Source organism: Babylonia areolata, chromosome 2, assembly GCF_041734735.1.
Source record: "Babylonia areolata isolate BAREFJ2019XMU chromosome 2, ASM4173473v1, whole genome shotgun sequence".
NCBI lineage: Eukaryota > Metazoa > Mollusca > Gastropoda > Neogastropoda > Buccinidae > Babylonia > Babylonia areolata.
The window spans coordinates 11,957,254-11,978,498 of NC_134877.1; the positions used below are offsets into that span (position 1 = coordinate 11,957,254).

The 21,245-nt window shown below is 42.2% G+C and overlaps 2 protein-coding genes across 4 annotated transcripts in view; one reads left to right on the plus strand and one right to left on the minus strand.

Moving 5' to 3' along the window:
* The window catches only part of LOC143297786 (uncharacterized), a 91,765-nt gene that overhangs the window by 19,317 nt on the left and 51,203 nt on the right, over positions 1–21,245 (plus strand). Inside the window, exon 12 of one of the 2 annotated variants that reach the window (XR_013057310.1) lies at positions 2,164–3,588. Coding sequence is in view for 1 of the 2 variants with exons in the window: in XM_076610280.1 (XP_076466395.1) it covers positions 2,164–2,279 (116 nt within the window). In the remaining variant the exon portion in view is untranslated. Of the gene's footprint in view, positions 1–2,163; positions 5,472–21,245 lie in introns of those variants that run through there. The other variant, XM_076610280.1, reaches the window with a different exon arrangement.
* Positions 12,252–19,197, minus strand: LOC143297804 (uncharacterized). 2 transcript variants are annotated; one of them, XR_013057311.1, is made up of 3 exons: positions 18,227–19,197; positions 12,645–15,346; positions 12,252–12,592 (listed from the first exon to the last, which is right to left on the minus strand). XR_013057311.1 is itself a non-coding variant. In XM_076610310.1 (2 exons), the coding sequence occupies exons 1-2, from the start codon at positions 18,374–18,376 to the stop codon at positions 14,834–14,836; spliced, it is 663 nt and encodes a 220-aa protein (XP_076466425.1). In that variant the 5' UTR covers positions 18,377–19,197; the 3' UTR covers positions 12,252–14,833. The 2 variants fall into 2 exon arrangements, 1 of the variants encoding a protein (XP_076466425.1); XM_076610310.1 differs by having other exon boundaries at positions 12,252–15,346.

Sequence of the window (21,245 nt, forward strand, 5' to 3'; positions counted from 1 at the left end):
GAAAAAATTTTCCCCATGGAAACCCTCTTCCATTAGGAATTCCACCACAGAATGAGACTCGGTGACCTGCAGGCACATGAAGTGCACTCCCACAGCCTGATCCAACCCAGCCATTGACTGCCGACAACTTTCTGCAGGTTACTCCAACATGCCACACTCAGGTAGAGAAGCCACCAAGCCTTCCGTATGCCCCTCTCGTGATGGTACCTACCTGGGCAATTACACAACCCTGTCCCAGAGACACCAGGGACCTCAAGTCTCTTGTTGCCAAATGTCTGCCATTCTATGCATAGGCAACATGCCAGTGCTGTCTTTTTTTGGCAATGACAGAAAAGTGGCGGGGGGAGCGCCTATCGCCTGTCAGCTCTCATGGAGGAGCTCTACAGATCTGGCTGTCACGCCTAAGGCAAGCCCAACATGGTGGCCTACCTCTGTCTCGTGCCACAGTTTCCTCCAAACACATATATCACTTACACTGTCGGCCCACAACCAATGTGGAATCATCAGATCAAACCACATGTGCACCTCCTTGTATTGACGCTCAGCCGTGCTCAAGTGAGACAACCCTATAGGGTATGTGTTTCCCTTCCTTCCTTTGATTCGAAGGGCTCTCAGTAAAGTGTGGATTCAACACAACGAACCGATTTTCTTTGCGCTACATTTTTCAGCACAGCTGTGGTCCACAGACCTCTCCCACAATACAGCTGCGGACCTCAGTCTTCTTTGCCCACACCAATATCCTTAGGTGACACAGTACACTCTACCTTCATCGAATTCTACTTGAGGGACATCTATCGCTTTAGGGATGATGGCTCAAGAGGCGTTGCCTCTGCAGTGGTCACACAACAGGCCATTGCAGCGCACTGGCAATAGAACAGAAGGATGGAGACTTGATGCCTCCTCATCCAGAGCACATGAAGTCAGAGCATGGTCCTCTTCTCTTGCCTTAGCGCACTCAACACGGCTGCAAGACATCATGGATGCTTCCTACTGGAAAAACCCTGCCCCCTCATCGACTTCTACCTGAGAGATGTCGCACGCCTGCGGGATGATGGCTCAAGAAGCATCAGCTTCTGTGGTAGTTGCACAGCAGGCCATCGCAGCACACAGACAGTAGAACAGGCGAGCCCTCCACCTTGTTGCGCTATTCTGTACTAGTTGGGTCACGGTTAAGTATGTGTAATTAAAAGGAAATTTTCTATCTAAAATTACGTTTAAATAACATACTTACTGTGACCCAAATTTAAGACCCTCCCGTCCTCCCCGCTTCCTGTTCTCCTTGCTTGCTGCGCTGGTGATGGCATATTGCTGTCAAAAGAGGGCGCTAGCCAGCGGGACAAAGGGGAGGTTATCTACTTCCGGAGGGTATCGGCCGTAGTACTTTTGTTTTCTCCGCATAGGCGGATAGTAGTTTGCACAGGACAGGAATGTCAGACCCCTGCCGGAGTCTGCACTAGTTGGGTCACGGTAAGTATGTTATTTAAACGTAATTTTAGATAGAAAATTTCCTTTAGAATTAAAATTCAGCTTATGATCAATAATAGTTTCTGGGTATTTGTATTCAAGTGCTCTTTCAACCTTTACATCATTGATGAACAGGTCAAAGGGGAGAGGCTTTTTTTCTTGTTTTCTGAACATTAAGATCTAAGTATTTCTCTGTACACTGGGAGGAACATTTTTGGACTTGAAATAAACAGCATCAGAATTTGACAGATCTCCTAGGGCTGAGTAATCAGAATACTTAATTAAAGGAGTTGTGTCTGAGCCAGAGCAGTCATTTGTGTACAGTGTGAATAACACAGTTGTCAGGACTGTACCATGAGCGGCACCAATGGACGTTGTCTTCACAGAAGACAGATATTGTTGAAAACAAGACTGTGAAAAAAGGGAAGGGCCTGGGAACATTGGGGGTAGTGTGTGTGTATGTGTGTGTTAGAGAATAGTAACTCAAAACTGTGTTAGCAAGAGCAGTTAACTACAAAAGTCTTTGTTTTTAGATTGAAGAAACAATCACAGTGGTAAATTTCTTGGAAAAAAAATGTATTAGTAGATTTCATAGTGCTTGTATGAGCACCAGATGTTTCATACAAAGCATTCAAAATGAGGCATTGAAAACGACATGTCCGCCAGTTTTTTTTTATTCCACCTGTCTGTTTGCTTCAGCGCCAGCGGCCTCCAAGGAAACGGTACTGGTATGCAACACATGTCACGGGCAGCTGACTACACCAGGGGACACCACTCCATCTCAGGGGCAGAAAGCTCGTGCAGAAACAACTTGATAGTCCGACGCCTAGTGCGGTCACCATTGTGCAAAAATCAAATCCTCCATTGCAATGCCGTAGAGTGTGAGTGTACGTGCAGCGAAGCTTACAGGTGTGGACATGGAGATATCGTTGTCAGTGTACAGTGAGCATTGCTGATGTACAATAAGCACCCTGGATCTGCATTGCAGAGCACTAGAAGACTCTCTCTTTGATGTATTGTGCATGGAATTTGGTGTCCTGTGTATCAAATCTGGTGTTCTTATTTTATCCACTTCGTTTTATTGCATGACTTTTGTTCATGTTGTGTCAAGTCCATTTGTTAAGATTTCCTTAATGAATGAATCCACAGCTTTTATCTTCAGATGTTGGTCACACTGCCAGGGGTAAACTTCCCACATGTTTCCAACAGATCTTCTTCAATCCAGTGTCCTATGCAGTGCCAGCATCTGTTTATTCTCCTTTCTTTGACACTGCATTTCATTGAAGACAGTCCTTGTAAATAAATTCCATCATCAAGGCATGTGAAAACAGATTTCTCTCATTATCATGGTCTTAATTAAAGCAGAAAAGAAGTCAGTTTGCCATTGGGATATGCATATTTAGGGGAATATTATCTTAGACGTCAGTGTGCCCACAATAATGAGATTGATTTCTTGTGTAAGTTTATTATGTCTTTGTCAGTGGAAAATTTTGTTTTCCTGTAGGTTTATTGCCTGATTGTTTGTCTGTGATTGCTTGATGATCTGGAGCAAAAAAAAAAAAAAAACACACAAAAAAAGTTCAGTTGCAGGATTGATGGCATCTTTCTTTCATCCTCAAATTCCTGAGGTAATGTGAAGTCACAATTGTTTTTACTGGAACTTGGAAGTTATGACTGAGAGAAAGGAGAGAGAAATGTATGCAGAGATGGACCATCATCATGACCGCACGTCTAGCCATCCCAGGACAGCTACCACAGCTAGCCATCCCATCCCAAGACAGCTACCACAGCGAGCCATCCCATCCCAAGACAGCTACCACAGCTAGCCATCCCATCCCAAGACAGCTACCACAGACTGCCCAGACCAGAGCAAGTTCCTATGTTTATTCTGCAGACAGGTCACAATAAATCATGAAACAGCTACACACACAAACATTTCCATGGTTTTCTGTCCCCTTTGTGTCCATGTGAAGAGGCAGACCTGACCATTGAATAAAGATACTCTCCAGGGCTGATAAGACCTCAGTTGTTTTTTTTAATATTGTTTGTAGGTAAGTGTTTTTTATTCAAAGGTTTTCAGATACAAAATTGATAAAACCTTGAATATTAGCAATTTATTCAAAGGTTTTCAGATACAAAATTGATATACCTTGAATATTAGCAAGAAAAAAACACAATAATTCTCTGAATATTGAAAATTCCTACATCTAAATAATATTGGTAGACCAATAAATATACATGAACATTATTGATTTATTTGTATATTGTATTTGTATTTCTTTTTATCACAATAGATTTCTCTGTGTGAAATTCGGGCTGTTCTCCCCAGGGAGAGCGCGTCGCTACACTACAGCGCCACCTTTTTTTTTGTGTATTTTTCCTGCATGCAGTTTCACTACACATACTTTACCGTGGCCCACTAGTGCAGACTTGGCAGGGAGTCCGATTCCTGTCCAGAGCAAACTACTATCCGCCTATGTGGAGAAAACGAAAGTAGCTACGGCTGATAACCTCCCGGAAGTAGGAGAGGGGTCAGTGGGTTAAGTAAAGTGAGTTTCATTCAGTTACTTTATGTTTTGTATTTTTTGTGATTTTTTTTCCTAACCCTAACAAATGGGTCGTCTGTAGGGAAAAGCAAGGGAGAGAACTATTCATCTGGAGTGAGTTAAAATGGTGAACGAGAAGAAGAAAAGACAAGCAAAGGATTACTGAATGATGAAAACCGATAGGCTGCCAGAAAAGAGGGCACTGCACAGGTGTATAGAAGAGAGGTAATGTAGTAAAGCAGGTCACTAGCCATAGCTACTTTTGGTTTTTCTGTGTGGGCAGGGTTGTACTTTGCACAGGACAGGGAGTCAGACCCCTTGAGTCTGCACCAGTGGGTCAAGTTAAGCATGTTAGGTTAAATGTAAATTTGAGGAAAATATTTCCTAATGAGTTGTGGGGGAGCAGAAGTTTGTTCTCTTAAATGATGGAAAACAGCTGTAATGAAGGATGAGGCTGGTTGAAACTTGTACCGGAATAAGACCTTTGAGAGAAGTGAATGAATGCTTAGATAAAGGAGTGATGAGAAGCATGACTGTATTATAATGTGACAGGGTAATCTGGATATTCTGTGCGGTTATTGACGTCAAAGTCAAAACATTGCTTCATGGAGACAAAATTTTCTATTTTCTATTTCAATTCAATATTTTTATTTATCTGCTTCATTTTCTGGTGTTTGTTCCAGTTGCCCCTTATCTTTTCACCACTTGCTACTTTGCCATTTGTAATGTTTGCTTGCCCTTTCGGTGGAACTGAATACAGCTTTTCAAAAATATTCATATCTTTTTCTTGCTTGATTCTGAAATGCCTGTTATGTTGTTGAGAAATGACACATATAACAATCTTTAGAGTTGTGGATGTGATGCTTTCAACAAAGACAGCAGTATTAGCATTAGTGATACAGTCAACATTCAGGTTGGACTGATGCAGTGTGGGCTTGTAGCCTGTGATATCTCTGGTGGGTGCAGAACGCATACTGATCCCTTTCCTTTTGCTTTTTGGCATGGTGAATAGTGCTACTTCTCAGGACTTGACATATTCCTGCACACTGCGGTGTTTTACAGCACTTGTTCCTTGTATGAAAGATTTTTCTGTTTTGTTTGATCATGTGTTTCTGTTGTTGTTCAAAAAAGAAAAAAAAAAAGGTTTTGAATTTATTAAGTTATTGGAAGCTTATTGTTTAATGGAAGGATGCTGCATGGAGCAGATGAACATTTCTGTCATCAGTACACAGGCTCTTTCTTCTCCACACCTACCCCAACAATCCCTCAATCCCTTACAATATATAGTGTGGTTTTGTGAAAACATAGGTGATATGTCATGCTGTTATGTTTCCAGGACCAGTATCCATGATTAGACGATTAAAATGTTGACTGTCTGCATTGTCATTGTCAGTATATATTTGTATCTATCTATATATCCATCTATATATCTATATATAGATATGCTTTTTTCTCCCCCCCACCCCCCACCCCAAAAAAAAGAAAAAACACAAACCAACAACAACAAAAAACAACTGAGAATAAAACACAAAATGTTTTCTTTCTATTTTTATGAATCATTACACATGTTTGAGTTTGGTTATTGGTCTGGTGTGGTTATCTTTGTGTTACGGGTTTTGTCTTTGATATGTCAAAAGACAAGCAGCAATCAGTGATGACCAAGTTTGCATTGTGAACTGTCCATTGAGTGCAATTAAAAGATTAAAAAAGCCATTTTTTTCTTATTTCCAATTTAATTTTTTCTTCTTTCCAGTTCATCACACTAATTGCTTAAGATTCTGCTCATCCAGTGGACAGATGGCTCAGTGTCTTGCCCGGTTTCTTCATTGTGGCATTTTGTTTTATACCCCTCCTGCTGGGTTAGCCATTCTCAAACTGTTCCAGCAGTTGCTTTTTGTAAACTTGTCAGCTTTTCCCCTGATCCATTCATGTTAAGAGTACCATGTGTAGACTTCTTTCATTCACCCGTGCTGTGTGTTTCCCCAAATGTAGTTTTCCCTCATTTGTGCAGTGTGCACCACAGTCTGTTTTATTCTACACCCAGAATTCAGCGGAGCGGACTTGTTTCAGGATTGGTCACAAATATTACACAACGGACTGTGTTACAAGTGTGGATGGAAAGTATTGTTTCACTTGGTCCACACTATAGGTTGAATGCGTTTGGGGTTCTGGGGTGAGGTTGGGACCACACAGCCAAATGTATTTTCTTGCTCAGCGTGGTTGATCCCCACTGCAGGTGTGTGTTGTAGGATGTATGTGATTGTAGGATATATATATGTTTTTTTTTTTTAATGACAAGCACCGGCCTGCCCTACTCAGTAAACTCAGATCATAACAAATCATAAGATAATGAGCTTGAATAGGACAACCTCTGTTCTGTGAAACCTTCCCTGATTTTGTGGCTTTGGCCTAGATGCTAGAGTGGCTGTTTTTCACATATGAGTGTATTCATGTATTTGCCATTATTTGTACATGCTTGTGTTCTCACACTAGCCTGTATTTTACTGCAGATGAGTGCACAGGCTTGAGCTCAGCAAGATGTCAGCATTTTTTTGTGGTTGTTATTCATACATACAATTATATATTTACCAATACTTTATCAGTCTGATCATTGTTTCATTCAACATTAACATTGCTCATTGTTTCATTCAACATTAACATTGATTATTGTTTCATTCAACATTAACATTGTTGTTTTATAAACTTTAATACATCTGTGGAAAAGGTTTTCAAATAAAAGTTACATCCTTACATCAACAGTTGACAGTCTGTGAAATATAAAGTATTGTTTGAATAATCTGGTCTGTGCAATACTGAATGCCTACTTAAATATAAATCTTGAATATCATGCACTGCTGTATGACTGAAGATGGTAATTTATGTATCAGTTTCTGGAAATGAAAGCTTCAGCAGCATTTCTTTGTACCAAATAAATTATGGGGTGAAAAACACCAACAAAAAACATGAAAAATATACTGAAAGTTTTGCCAAAGCAGAAGTACACAAATACATTGTGAATAAATGTAATGTTTCAACACTTGCATTTATATAAGCCATGCACACATACTTGCATTCACACGCACATACTCATGCATGAACTCACACACGCACACACAAACACACTTGTGCACAAGTATGTACAATACACAACACCAGCAATACCTTACATGTAACAAGAACAGATTTTTTCCCCCTTCAATCAAAGAACAAGCCAGTGGAAAGGAGGAGTGTATTCATGACATGACATGATGACAGAAGAGCAACTGAAAAGAAAGTATTTTGCAATATCTTTGAACCGAGTCATACTGTCCAATCTTGCCCCACTTCAAATGTAACCTTCATTGTTTAGATCGGTGAAAATTGCTAGTCATTCTTCATGGTCACAACTAGTCAGCAAAATAAAATGAAGTGTAATCCAAATGTAGCCCTCGTTGTGTAGAGGTTTTTCTGGATATTGGAATAGCACTGTAGGGTAGTCTTGACAAATCACAGTGTGCAAAGGGTATATTAGTTCATGTGGAATATCTCTGATACTGATAATCCATCTGCTTCTTCTTTATTTTCAGTTGGTTCTGTTGACTTCTTATCTGTTTTCTGTTAGTGGATGTGTTTTTTTTTCTGTCTGTCTCTGTATGGAAGGAAGGAAGGAATTTTTGTTTAATGTCCCGTCACACATATCGGTGATTGAAGACATTTTGTAAAAGTATTTATGAATACATTTGAGTATTATTGGTTAGAAGGGGTGGGAGATGTGGATGAATGGAGGGTTTGGGGAAACTGGGCAAATGAGGGTAAAAATGTGGGTGAAATATGAAAGAAAAACAAAACAAACAAACAAACAAACAAACAAAAAAAAACCCGTCTAAATACAGTTACAGGAAATTACTTAAAGGACTTCGTAAAAGAGAAGTCGTTAAACTGACAAGCGAAACAACTGATAATGAATGCAAAAAGTCAAAAACATCAACGTTCTCAGTCACTTGTGAAGACACACTTTCGTGTACAAAAGGCTTCATCAAGCTACAGTGAAAAATTATATGCTCAATTGTCTCTGTATGTCTGTCTGTCTCTGTCTCCCTCTTTCTCTCTTTCTTTCACTCTTAGAGATTCTCTTCTCATTTCTGGAGCTAATTTATGGAATATTGTTCTCATTGATTTATTTCATTAAAAAGGTAATGGGAGATCTGGGGCATGGGTTATGTTCTTTTTTTTTCACACTGAAAGGTTTGAATGTCAGATAATTTAAAAATAGTTATCAGTCTTGTTTGTGGCTGAATTGGAGATCTTGTGATTGTTTTCATAGAGACTTAACAGGAAACATGTTGCAAGAGTTGACAGCCATAAAGGCTTTATAAAATCCAGTCCATTAACTGCTAGAGTCTGACTGTTTTTGTAAATATGTCCATCAGACAATCATTGTGTGCCATCATCCTTGTCCACCCCTCTTCTCTCTCTCTTCACCTGCTTCATGCCATGTTTTTTCACCTGCTTCATGCCATGTTTTTTCACCTGCTTCATGCCATGTTTTCCTTCCTGTGAAAGTGCAGAATGTACAGGCTCACTGTCCAGTGTATGTCAGCGTATGATTTCTTCTGGATCACCATCTCCAGTAAGTTGTTAACACACGAATTCATCCAAACAGGTGGTTAACATTTCAGGAATTCCAGTTTCAGCTTGTGAGATTTTTGCTATCTGTTGTATGCTGTTGGAGTTAAACTGTTTCACACATTGTCAACCAAACTTTTTTTTTGTTCAATATACAGGCCTTGGCGTTGAAAATACCCATGACTGATTATGGTTTAAAATTTAAATTCATATTGGTCATGACTAATTATAGTTTTAAAGTCATATGCCTGATACTTTTCATGTATCCGCTCCATGAGGCATCAACAAGCCTTGGTTTCAAATGTTCACATGGTTGTGTGGTATCCAGTGCATGTCTCCATAGCGACTGCCTGAAGTCCCACAGAACTAAATAAATGATGTTGATCAGTGCCCAGCCAATGGCAAGGGGTAATTTCAGGTCTGTCTCACAGAGCTACAGCTCAATGAAAAAAATAGTTGGATGTTAGGAATTAGTGGAATCTTATTTCTTTCTCTTCTTTCTTTCTTTGTTGATTTTGCTTTCAGTAGTTGAAGTGTTTACTTTCTATCAAAAGTTATATTTACTGGACCATATACATATATGCATTTGTACAGTTCAGGTTTCATTTGCTGTTACTGTGAAGTTTTTATGGAATGTATGATCAGTTAGGACTTAATTCTTTATTGCCAGACATGCTTGCTGTTTCCTTTTTATGATATTATTGACTGACAATAAGTTCCTCTTGAAAGGATGTACAGTGGATGGAGATACTTTAGCTGGCAGTTAAGTGATGGCATTGACAGCATTGATGAAAGTTTCTCATGAAAGTAAGCGGCCTAGATAAGAGAATACTTGTGTCAGACCATGTTAACTTGTATGGACTTTTATTTCACTGAATTGACTTTTATTTCACTGTGTGTATTTCTATTTTGGGGAGCTAAGACGTTTAAGGTGTTGTTAATATGCGTGGAATTGTTGATGATGAACAAGACTGCAAGTTGATTTCAGTCATTTGGGACACTGCATCCCTGGTTACATTTTGTTTTATGTTGTTATTTCATGTTTGTACCAAGAAAGGGAAACAATGTTTTACTCAAATGTTTTAAATTCTTTTCAGTTATAAAAAGAACCACTTTGTTTTATTCTGATGTTGAATAAACAAACAGGGGTACCATGACAAACTTTTGGTTGTTTTCAACTTTGAATGTTTACATATTTGACTCATTTTATCAGAAAGTGATGCAACAATACACTACGATAGTGAAGGGAAACATAATGGTGATGTTCAGAAAAGGAGACGGAAAGAGAATTTAGTGCCCATTTTCACATTTCTAAAAACTCAGAATCTCTCATGTGCATTTAAAAAATAGTACTGCAGCATTCTGGAATTGTTGGGTTTGCCTCCAGTTACTTCAGATTTATTGTGGGAACTGCCTCAGAGACAGTGGGCAGGTGTTTTATGAAAACAGTGACTGCCACAGACCAATCTGTCGATGTCTTTATGTCCAACAAGTAGTTTTGGGACCAAGCTTTAGATACGTTGATTTTCAGTGGTAGTTCTCAATGCATTCACGATAGCAGGCGAGGAGTTACAGGTATTTGGGGTGTTATGTTTCACTAGTTGTTACAGGTCTGGCAAGATTTTGTGACATCATTTGTCAGGTTGGACTTGTTTAGCTTCCTGTTTCTTGTTTTTCCTTCTTCTGAGGTTTCTGTTCATAGTTTCTCTTTCTGGGTTTTTATTATATTAGATTGTTGGTTTGTTTTTTGTGTGTAGACATGTTGAATTCAGATAGATAAGTATGTGTGGATTGCAATGTGGTTTGGGTACCAATATACAATAGATTGTTGTTGTTGATTGTTGTTGACTGGTTAAAGGTAGCATTGTTGTTGGTGGCCATGAACTGGTTAGACTGGTCTGCATGTTGTGAATGTTGATGTCTTTTTTTCTCTCTTTTTTTTTTCTCCAGTATATGGCTGCTTATCTTGGGTCCTTGCCTCTGAATCCTCTACCACTCTGAGCCAGAACTGTTGCCCTAGATGAGCACATGGAGACTTCTCTTGTCCTGTCCCCCCGTGTTTGTCTTCACCATCATTTTATTTTAAAACCTTAAAGCTACATCCATGTGCATGTGTGCGTCATTATAAAACTAACATACCTGCACATGAATGCTCATGAGTGTGTATGGACTTAATGTTTCACACACGTGTGGATGCATATACTGACTTGCATGTTAAACTTACACACACACACACACACACACACACCATTGTCATACAGCAGACCTGGAGCACAGTGGTACAGGATCAGATGGCATTGCTCCTTTTTTTGTGTTGACCATGCCAATAAACATGCATGCACTTGAAGGATTGGGTTTTCTGTTGTTTGTGTAAAGTAGGGAGTGTGTCTGTGAGTGTGTGTGTGTGTGAGTGTGTGTGTGTGTGTGTGAGTGTGTGTGTGTAAGAGCCTGAGGGTGCGTGAGGTGAAAATTAGAATTAAATGGCTTGCGTTTTCTTCTCATGAAGCTTTGATGTGACTGTAATGTCTTGGGCCATATCATGAGAGATTCCATTACTGTGGAGAGAAGTAATTTCCCAGTATGGATCATGTGACGGGACACCATCCCTGTGCTGCTGATGCTGTTCTTTGTTCTCTTGCCACCAGTAAGATGTACTGGGCGATTTGAAAGTGTTGGTCACGCAGAGTGGGCTAAAAGCTTGTAAATCTTTGAAACACACACACACACATGCACACGCACACGCACAAACACACATACTCACATATTAACTCACACATACACATACATAACTACATGGTGTCTCTCTCTTTCACACACACACACACACACACACACACCTTGATTCAGTTTATGGTCACCTCACAAACATACCTCCTTTGCCATTTTCTAGATATATGTTGACATGAGGTCCAAAAACTTCAGAGGTCAGTCTCCTGTCTTTCTGCTTCAGGTTGACCCTTCACATTGATTACGGCTTTGGTTCCGATGCGGGAATGGCAGCTTTTGTTTGTTGTGTGAACAGAGCTGTCGTACAAAATGCAGGGGTTTGTGGGTGGGGGTGTGTGGGCGTGGGGTGGGGGCGTGGGGGGTGGGTGGGGCTTTTTTGTTGTTGTTTCCTCCCATCAAACTATTGCTAGTCAGAATGTTCATCATGTGGTGCTTCACAGCCTCTATGCACTGTTCACTGCTGTAGGGAACATTATGGCTATAATTGTCGTCAGGTTAGCTTCTGAGACTATGTCCAGGTTTTGGCTGTGGTGCCTCATCTTCGCATAAACCCAACTCTGAGATAATTTTTTTTTAATTTATATATAGATGTTTAGAATTGACGTCATTGCAGGACAGGGAAAAATAATCACTTTTATACTAAGTTTATACACATGCACTCACTCTCCATTTTTTTTTCTCTCTTTCTGCATGTGTGTTTGCATCTGCATTGAGTGTGTTTGTCAGTGTATATATGTGAGCATTTGCAGTAACCCATGTGTGACTGTGTATATGTTCAGTTGGTCGTGGCTGTGCTCATTCATCATCATGTGTGACAGTCTGTGCACTCGCATACACACACATAGATACATAGAAACGTGGTGCCAGAAGGAGAGTGTAGCAGGGGGGACAGGACAGACACAGACAAACTTTGTGCAAATGTAACGTTTTAATTGAGCTGCAATAATTATGGCCACACAAAAAAATCTACAGCTTCGTAACTCAAAGTCTGCTAAATGCTAACAGAAAAAAATGTCAGTTTAGCTAAATAAATGCTAGCCCAGTGACCTGATAAAAGAATATAATATCTGCTCTTGACCTCTGATCAACACATCATACAGAAAAATAGATATGAGAAGTGTTACAACTTGATAAATGACATGCGAGATGCGTAATGTTTATCAGCAGTCTGTCAAGGTCACTTGGACAGACCCCAGCTGTTTGAAATGTTATGTTGATGTATGCATCACGTTTCATGAAGCCACGTGCACCTCACTTTTCATGAAGCCACGTGTGCCTCACGTTTCATGAAGCCACGTGTACCTCAGATTTCATGGATCCACGTGTATCACGTTTCATGAAGCCACGTGTACCTCACGTTAAATGGATCCACGTGTATCAGGTTTCATGAAGCCACGTGTACCTCACGTTAAATGGATCCACGTGTATCACGTTTCATGAAACCACGTTTCATGGATCCACGTATACCTCACGTTTCATAAAGCCAGTCAAAGGATCATGGAACAAAAAGGACACGACTTGAAACGTATTCCATGACTATGATTGTGACACTATATTAAATCAAGGTCAAATGATCGTATAACGAAGATCATGGTCAGAATGATGGGTCTTTCCTGTAGATGTTCAGATTACACACCTCCACTGGTCCATACCGCATTGAAGTAAGGCCAGAGGTTGACGAGAAACCACTGTCCATCCACACACACACACACACACACACACACACACATCGCACTCACGTGTGTTCTCTCTCGGTGCACATGCATTGCATGTCGACCCGAATTATTTTCCACGAAAGGTGAAAGATGTGCATTAACAAGGACACCAACATAAGTAAAAATCACTGGTAAGAGTGTGTCACAGAGACATATCGGTAGATATTTTAACAAATAAATTGATGTAAAACAGTTGAGCATGTGGGTCTAAACAATGAAAAATGGGATCGAAAAATAAACCCCATTTCAACAGAAGAAACCAACGAACGCTCATCAGATTTTGATCGATTCAGTTTCCTGTCTTCGTTGTTTCGTTTTGATGTCACTTTTTGAAGGAGAACGGTGTAAATGTCATTTATCAGGAACCACCTGCCCCAAATAGATATCGGATTACTGACCAGGTTTAAGGGATGGAGAGAGGGGGTAGGGGGGTAGGAGGGAGTACAAAAACAAAACAAAAAAAACCAAACAAACAAAAAAACCCCAAAAAACAAAAAAACAAAACAAAAAAAACAAAAAAACCAACAACAAAAAACCCAGAACGATTTCTGAACGTCTTAACCCATTTGAGGTTTATTTGTGCTATTTTTGATAAATTCTTGTCTCATAGTTTCACTTTTAAAATTTCATTTATACTTCTTTAAAAAAAATCTTTTATTTTTTTTATTTTTTATTTTTATACATATTGTAGAGAAGTTTATGTAACTTACTGGTGGGTTTAAAGAAAAAGGGGGGTAAATCATGCCTTGCTGGAGTAAAAATCTTTCAGGGGAAGTTAGTAGACATAAGCCATCTACCAATGCAAAAATAAAAGTTGAACAATAACCTATTGGAAAACAATGCTGTACAAACAATGCACAACACTTCCATACGTCATTGTTCCTGCAACAAGTCACACCGCCAGAAAAGAAAACCATGGCTAAACAACAAACAAACGAAAGAAACGAAGCAGATCGGATATCAAAACACAATTGCACTGCCCTTCGACAAACGGTAGTCAAACCAAAAATCCACAAGCAAGTTGACAGGACTGAGCACCCATGTCATCTGGCACAAATGGCTGGCTGCCCCTTCATGTCCACATGATGCACGTGGTAAGCTTTTCACTCTGACATCCTGCGGTTCGCACGTCCAGATCATAGATGTTTGGAAGTCTTCAAAGCAGTTGTGAACTGGATGCATGTTCTGCACTCGTTATCACTGTGCTGTGGTTGTTGACAAAACACTGCATTTGTTCCTGTGCGGTATTGTTTAAGAACAGCTGAACGAGGTTTGGAAGAAGAAAAAAATGTCAAGTACTTTATCCATGGCACAAAATGAAACAAAGCCGATATGTGTATGTCTTTTAATCCCAGTGTCGATTAGTTTAAGGAATAGAAGATAAGGGTGGAACAGAGACGAGAGTGAGGCAGAACGTACTTGGAATTTTAGTTGAGAAGTTCTTTCATCGGAGAGAGAGAGACAGACAGAGACAGAGAGAGAGACAGAGACAGAGAGAGAGAGTGTCTGCTTTTAGAACATCCAAATACCAATGACGTTCAACACCCGAAAAGACCAGCTGTGCAAAAGCTGAGGTGTCTGTGCAGGGCTCACACACAAGCGTGCATCACTGACATCCTTTGTGGTTGTGTCCAGGACACAGAAGGAGGGCACCACTCCACGCCCGCACCGGATGGTAGTCACACCACGACACCCACAGCTTCCGGCAAGGCCCACTACCCACTGCCCTGTCTGTAGAAACGAAGACCACGTGCGCGCACTACTCCACTCCAAAGCTTACAAGCTGTACTCAAGCAGGGAGGTGTACTTGGTTTCGTCCGGCCCGTAGTTAGCATTGAGCGAAGCTTTCTTGGTCCTGGCTTTGAGCGCGTCTAGACCTTTGACCTCGCCCTGCCAGGTGACGCCGTCGCCCCCCTTCTGCAGGTGGAACCACTCCGTGTCCACCGTCAGGGCCACAGCCTTGGCCCCCGGGATCTTCACGTCGAAGGTGACCACGTCCTGGTCCAGGTGGAAGGGCTTGACCAGGCAGCAGCCCTCCTTCCACTGGGCGAACTGTTTGGGGAAGGGGGTCACGGCCCCCTTGGGGTCATCCGTGTTGTAGATGAGATAGTTGAAGATGTTGGGCAGGGTCTTGCTGTCGTCCGTGGACAGCAGGCCGTAGATCTGCAGCTTGTAGTAGCCGTCCGCTGGGATGGCCAGGACCAGGCTCACCACGTCGCCCTTGGTCTGGGTGAAGACGAACTCTTTGTACTCGGTGCCCGACGAACAGGCTATCAGGTTGGCTGTGATCTGGAACACAACACAGGCACTTTGGTTAATAAACAGAAGTTCGATTCTTAGAACAGGCTAGTTAAGTTGGCTGTGATCTGGAAGACAACACATGCACTTTGGTTAATTAACAGAAGTCCGATCCTTAATCTCAATTTTGTTACTGATACGCGAGTGCGAGATTATCGAAAAGTGCTCGCGTTCATCAAAAGCAGTACATTACAACAGCTGCTTTTGGGTGCTCTTCTCGAGCAGATTTAAAAAAAAGAAAGAAAAAAAAAGACAAGAAAGAAAAAGAACAACCGATATTTCAAAAAATCAAAACCGAAGTCAAACAACAAAAACGGAAATGTAGCTTGAATACAATTCATCTTTAATTTGTCTGACACCAAGCAGGCTATGACATCACCAAAACGTGGAACTGAGAGAATAAAGGTGAGTAATGATACTGGCACAATTCTTCGATTATGAATATTAATACGCGCACATTAGGCCTAAATTTCATACAGATACAAGGCTTCTGCGATATATTTGAGGAAATCAACATATTAACGTTAGTTAGTTGTTACTGTTTGTCGATTTGTTGCCTTATTTTCCGCCCTTCGATGTCACAGTCACGCCCCTCAGGTCCATTATCCGAACTTTCCACCCACAGCATCTCCCAGACTTGGTCTGTCGCAGTTCTAGGACTTGTGAATATTCAGTCGTAATCACGAGTTTCTCGTTAATAACAGATCTTGCTCAGTGTCTGCCGGACAGTTTTTACCTCGGGGTGCATTCATTTTTCTGATCAGAGAAGAAGACCCGGCCTGCACTTCGGCTGACTTCGGTGGTGCTCGGCAGTTTCCGTTCAGATTCAACATAGCTGGCACACAACGACATGACGACTGTTTTCACTACCGCTTATATGGTTACGGGATATAACCGAGTCAGCGAGACAGAAAGTCAAAGCTGTAGCATTAAAGGAGAGAGAGAGAGAGAGAGAGAGAGGGGGGGGGGGGGATGGAGAGAAGGACACAGAGAGAGAACGGAACAGACATACAGGTGCCGGGAAGCGGGAACGGAGACAGACCAACAGGGACAGAGACACACAGACAAAACGGATCAAAGCAAAGCAAAGCAAACGAAATTCCCGTTTCCTTTGTGGTCCATGAGGTTCTGATCTGAACTGGCGTCCGAGAGAGTCTGTGACACAAGACAGACACACAGACACAAGACAGAGAGAGACACAAGACAGAGAGACACAAGACAGAGAGACAGACAGACACAAGACAGAGAGACAGACAGACACAAGACAGAGAGACAGACACAAGACAGAGAGACAGACAGACACAAGACAGAGAGACAGACACAAGACAGAGAGACAGACAGACACAAGACAGAGAGACAGACACAAGACACAAGACAGAGAGACAGACACAAGACAGAGAGACAGACAGACACAAGACAGAGAGACAGACACAAGACAGAGAGACAGACACAAGACAGAGAGACAGACACAAGACAGAGAGACAGACAGACACAAGACAGAGAGACAGACACAAGACAGAGAGAGAGACAGACACAAGACAGACAGACAGACACAAGACAGAGAGACACAAGACAGAGACGATTCACAGAGAGACACAATACACAGGCACAAGACAAAGACACACAAAGTCAGACAGAGACACAAGACAAAGTCAGACAGAGACACAAGACAAAGAGACAGAGAGACACAAGACAAAGAGAGACACAGGTCGTAGAGACACATGACACAGACACAAGACAAAGAGACTCAAGACAGAGAGAGAGAGACACAGGACAGAGAGAGAGAGACACAGGACAGAGAGAGAGAGAGAGACACAGGACAGACAAACACACACACACTCAAGACAGAGAGACTGAAGACAAAGAGAGAGAGACACAGGACACACACACACACACACACACACAAGACAAAGAGAGACAGAGAGACACAAGACAAAGAGACAGAGAGACACAAGACAAAGAGAGACACAGGTCGTAGAGACACAAAACACAGACACGACAGAAAGACACAGGACAGAGAGACTCAAGACAAAGAGAGAGAGACACAGGACAGAGAGAGACACACACAGGACAGAGACACACACACACACACACACACACACACACACACACACACACAAGACAAAGAGAGACAGAGACACACAAGACAAAGAGAGACAGAGAGACACAAGACAAAGAGAGAGAGACACACACAAGACAAAGAGAGACAGAGAGACACAAGACAAAGAGAGAGAGACATACACAAGACAAAGAGAGACAGAGAGACACAAGACAAAGAGAGACAGAGAGAGACAAGACAAAGAGAGACAGAGACAGAGACAGACACACAAGACAAAGAGAGAGACACACAAGACAAAGAGAGAGACAGAGAGAGAGACACACAAGACAAAGAGAGAGACAGAGAGAGACATACAAGACAAAGAGAGAGACACACACAAGACAAAGAGAGAGAGACAGACAGAGAGAGACAAGACAAAGAGAGACACACACACAAGACAAAGAGAGAGACAGAGAGAGACACACAAGACAAAGAGAGAGAGAGACACACACACAAGACAAAGAGAGACACAAGACAAAGAGAGAGAGACACACACAAGACAAAGAGAGAGAGACAGACACAAGACAAAGAGAGACAGAGAGACACAAGACAAAGAGAGACACAAAACAAAGAGAGAGAGCCACACAAGACAAAGAGAGACAGAGAGACACAAGACACAGACACAAGACACAGACAGAGAGAGACATACACAGGGCACAGAGAGACAGGACAGAGACACAAGCGAGAGACGCAAGAGAGAGAGAGAGAGAGAGAGAGAGAGAGAGAGAGGTGGAACGAATCGAAGCAAAATTTAAACCAAGCACCCCCATTACCTTCATGGACTGAGACGTTTTGATGTCAATGTTCAGGTCGTGACTGTCGGTCCGGATCTCGGGACTGTTGTGGCTGACGGTGGACAGCCCCCACTCCTGCCACTTGCCCTGGGGACCCAGGTAGCCATGGGGGAGCTCTGGCCTGGACATGCTGGCTGACGGATCGCCCTCACCGACGCAGAAAGGCTGGAGGTGGAGAGACAAGCTGCACGGTCTGCACGCTCTCTGGGAGCCGGGGGGCTTCTCGTCTGGTCCTTGACTCAGGGTGGCCGACTGAGAAGCAATCTTTCAGGACGTCTGGCGAGGACTGGCGGTGACTGGGAGGGATGACAGGCAGGCGTGCCGCAGTGGGACCCCTTCCAAGTCAGTGTGTGTCGGCGGTGATAAATCAGTGAGCGGCGAATGACAGGCTGTTACAATCCGGCGCTGCGGCACATTTGTAGCCCAGTTAACACCGTTGTCTAGGGTTATTTTCAAGTGGCTGCAATAAAAGTTTCTTGGGTATCCGCACTTAATTCATAGACAGCGCCTATTATTAACAAAACAACAACAACAACAACAACCCAACTTGGACAACAAATATGGTCCCTTGATTTTAACCGACCGCTTCACAGTCAGCACCAAAGTTAACGAAACAACAGAACTTTTAACTCTTAAAACTGGTGCCTTGTGTACTATATTCTATCCAACTAGAGAGATTTTGTGAGATGGAAAGGTCGGATCCAAATGTGATTCTTTCAATGAAACAGAACCGACAATATCCGCAGTCTGTCGCAATATAACAATTACACGCAGCAAAAACAAAACTAAAGAACAACAACAACAAAATAGATATATAACTTGCAACGGGAGAGTGTCAAGGAGGGAAAATGCTGATGCTGCTGTCGGCAACTGAACTGCACGAGGAATTCCCGCGATGACTGCTGGCTCCAGCCCGGGTCTGGGTCCAGAATCTTCCTCACTTCTCGCACACTTCCTTGAACTCGGGCCAACGGCTGACTGCTGCCAGGTAAGCTTGCTCCCAGCAACGCGTTCAACTTTGCAGGGGCCCCACGAGCCGAGTTAAAAGTGGGATGAAAAAAAAAAAAAAAATCTAGCCCCGCCCCTTTTCTGCTCTGACTGACAGCCATGGGGGATGTGTGGACTCGTCATCAGCCCGGTTTTGCCTTTGCTATAATCGTCGTTTGGAGCTCAGCCTGCTTTCCCGCGGTAACCTTCTCCCCCACCCCCATCCTTTCCATCTCTCCCCCCCCCTCTTTCTCTCTCCATCCCCCTCCCCCTCTGCACACAGACACAGACACAGATACAGGCACAGACACACACACACACATGTATATAAAGAGAGAGAGAGAGAGAGAGAGAGAGAGAGAGAGAGAGAGAGATCCTGTCTTTTTCTTTCACCAACCTCTCAGTTTTACCCGTGGACAATTCTGCCTTAAAAAATTATTGAAGAATAGTTTCCCCCTTTCCCCTCTCTCCTACTCTGTGTGTCTCGTCTCGCCTCCCCCTCACCCCCCCCCCCTCTCTCTCTCAGTGTATTCTAAGATGAGTTAGACGAGTCCAGACAGCCAAACAAGGATTCCGATTGCATGGAATATACCGGCGAGTAAGATTTAGAGGAATGATTAACAACAACAACAACAAACAAACAAACAAAATAAACACTATCAAATTATTTTGCCAAAGCTAACAGTGGGGGTGGAGGGTGAGGGGCGGGGGTGTAATCTTGGCTGTTTGCTCCCTTCGTATCTATTTATAGTGAAATACAATTACGAGTCTGTTGCCTTTCAAAGCTGGTAAGGGGGGTGTAATGGAATGCCGTGTTGCTTCATTTTAAACATGTGCTTATCATGAACTGTTCTTTTTTCTTCTTTTTTTAAAATAAATATTTGTAAACAGATAAGAAATCTTGCGAAAGTGGGCGGGACTTTGCTGTCGTGATTTAAATGAGATGGCTAAATTATGTTGCACCCCTAAATGTAAACTGAATAGACCGGGATGTATGTAGTTGTTTGGTTTGATAAACGTTTCATGCATATGTTTTAGTGCTGGGCATCGAAGAACGAAATATATATCATTTTCTTGCGTATTACAACACCACAAATGGCGAATTAAATCATAAACACTGATCAGGAAATCTGTATCTGAAATTATGCGATGTCATTTCTGATATTCGCAGCAATCTAAATCGCGTTGCTACACTTTACAAGTATGTACGTAAGGTTTTAATTAAAGAGCGTCTCTATGCACACCCGGTATCAAAATAATCTTGCGTTCATGTTCAGTCTATTGACACGGGTGTCATGTTTTCTTTTTGATTTTGTCCTCTGTGTGCATTATAAGCACAGGACGAAGAAAGGCCAGGGTAGAGCTGGTTTTGTTGTTGTTGGTAAAGCTGTATTAATTTTGATATTCTATTGTTACCTGACGATATGGACTGCTGTTGTCGCCGCCATTGGGTGTCAGTCCTGTATGTCTTCAGTAGTTTTTTTTTTTTAAACGGTTGCTCATTGGATGGAGGATGGATTCTCAACCAATCATTAATAAGATCTACGGGACAGAGCGTTGGATTTTAATTTGCAGGGGTCCTGGTTTCATTCCCACTGGCAGCGCCTGGTGTATAAAGGATGCAAACCGAGTTTTCCCATCTCCCAGATGAACATTAGACGTGAAGACCTGTCAGTTCCTTCACCCCCTTTGTGTTTGTTCACACACAGAAGACCAAATGTGCACGTTAAATATCTAGTTATCCACGTCAACGTTCGGTGGTTGATGGAAACACTGACACAACCAGCATGCACGATGTGACAGCAACTGATGGTCACAGTGAGGAAGGGAGGTCAGCAATGAAGGAAGGACGGACGAAGCCATCACCCAACCCTGTTTCAGAGAAGACACCTGCGTAGCCCTGCACCCAGGTGTGAACAATAATGCCCCCCCCCCCACCATCCTCGCCCCCTTCATGAACAACCATCTTTACTTCCACCTGTGAACATCTTAACTGACCTTAACAACTTCT

What these genes read in the sequence shown, in the direction of transcription:
- LOC143297804 (XM_076610310.1), bottom strand. Translation starts at nt 18,376, where the DNA reads ATGTCCAGGCCAGAGCTCCCCCATGGCTACCTGGGTCCCCAGGGCAAG. An exon ending in AAACGTCTCAGTCCATGAAG is followed by an intron (nt 15,347 to 18,226) that starts GTAATGGGGGTG and finishes GTTGTGTTCCAG; the next exon opens with ATCACAGCCAACCTGATAGC.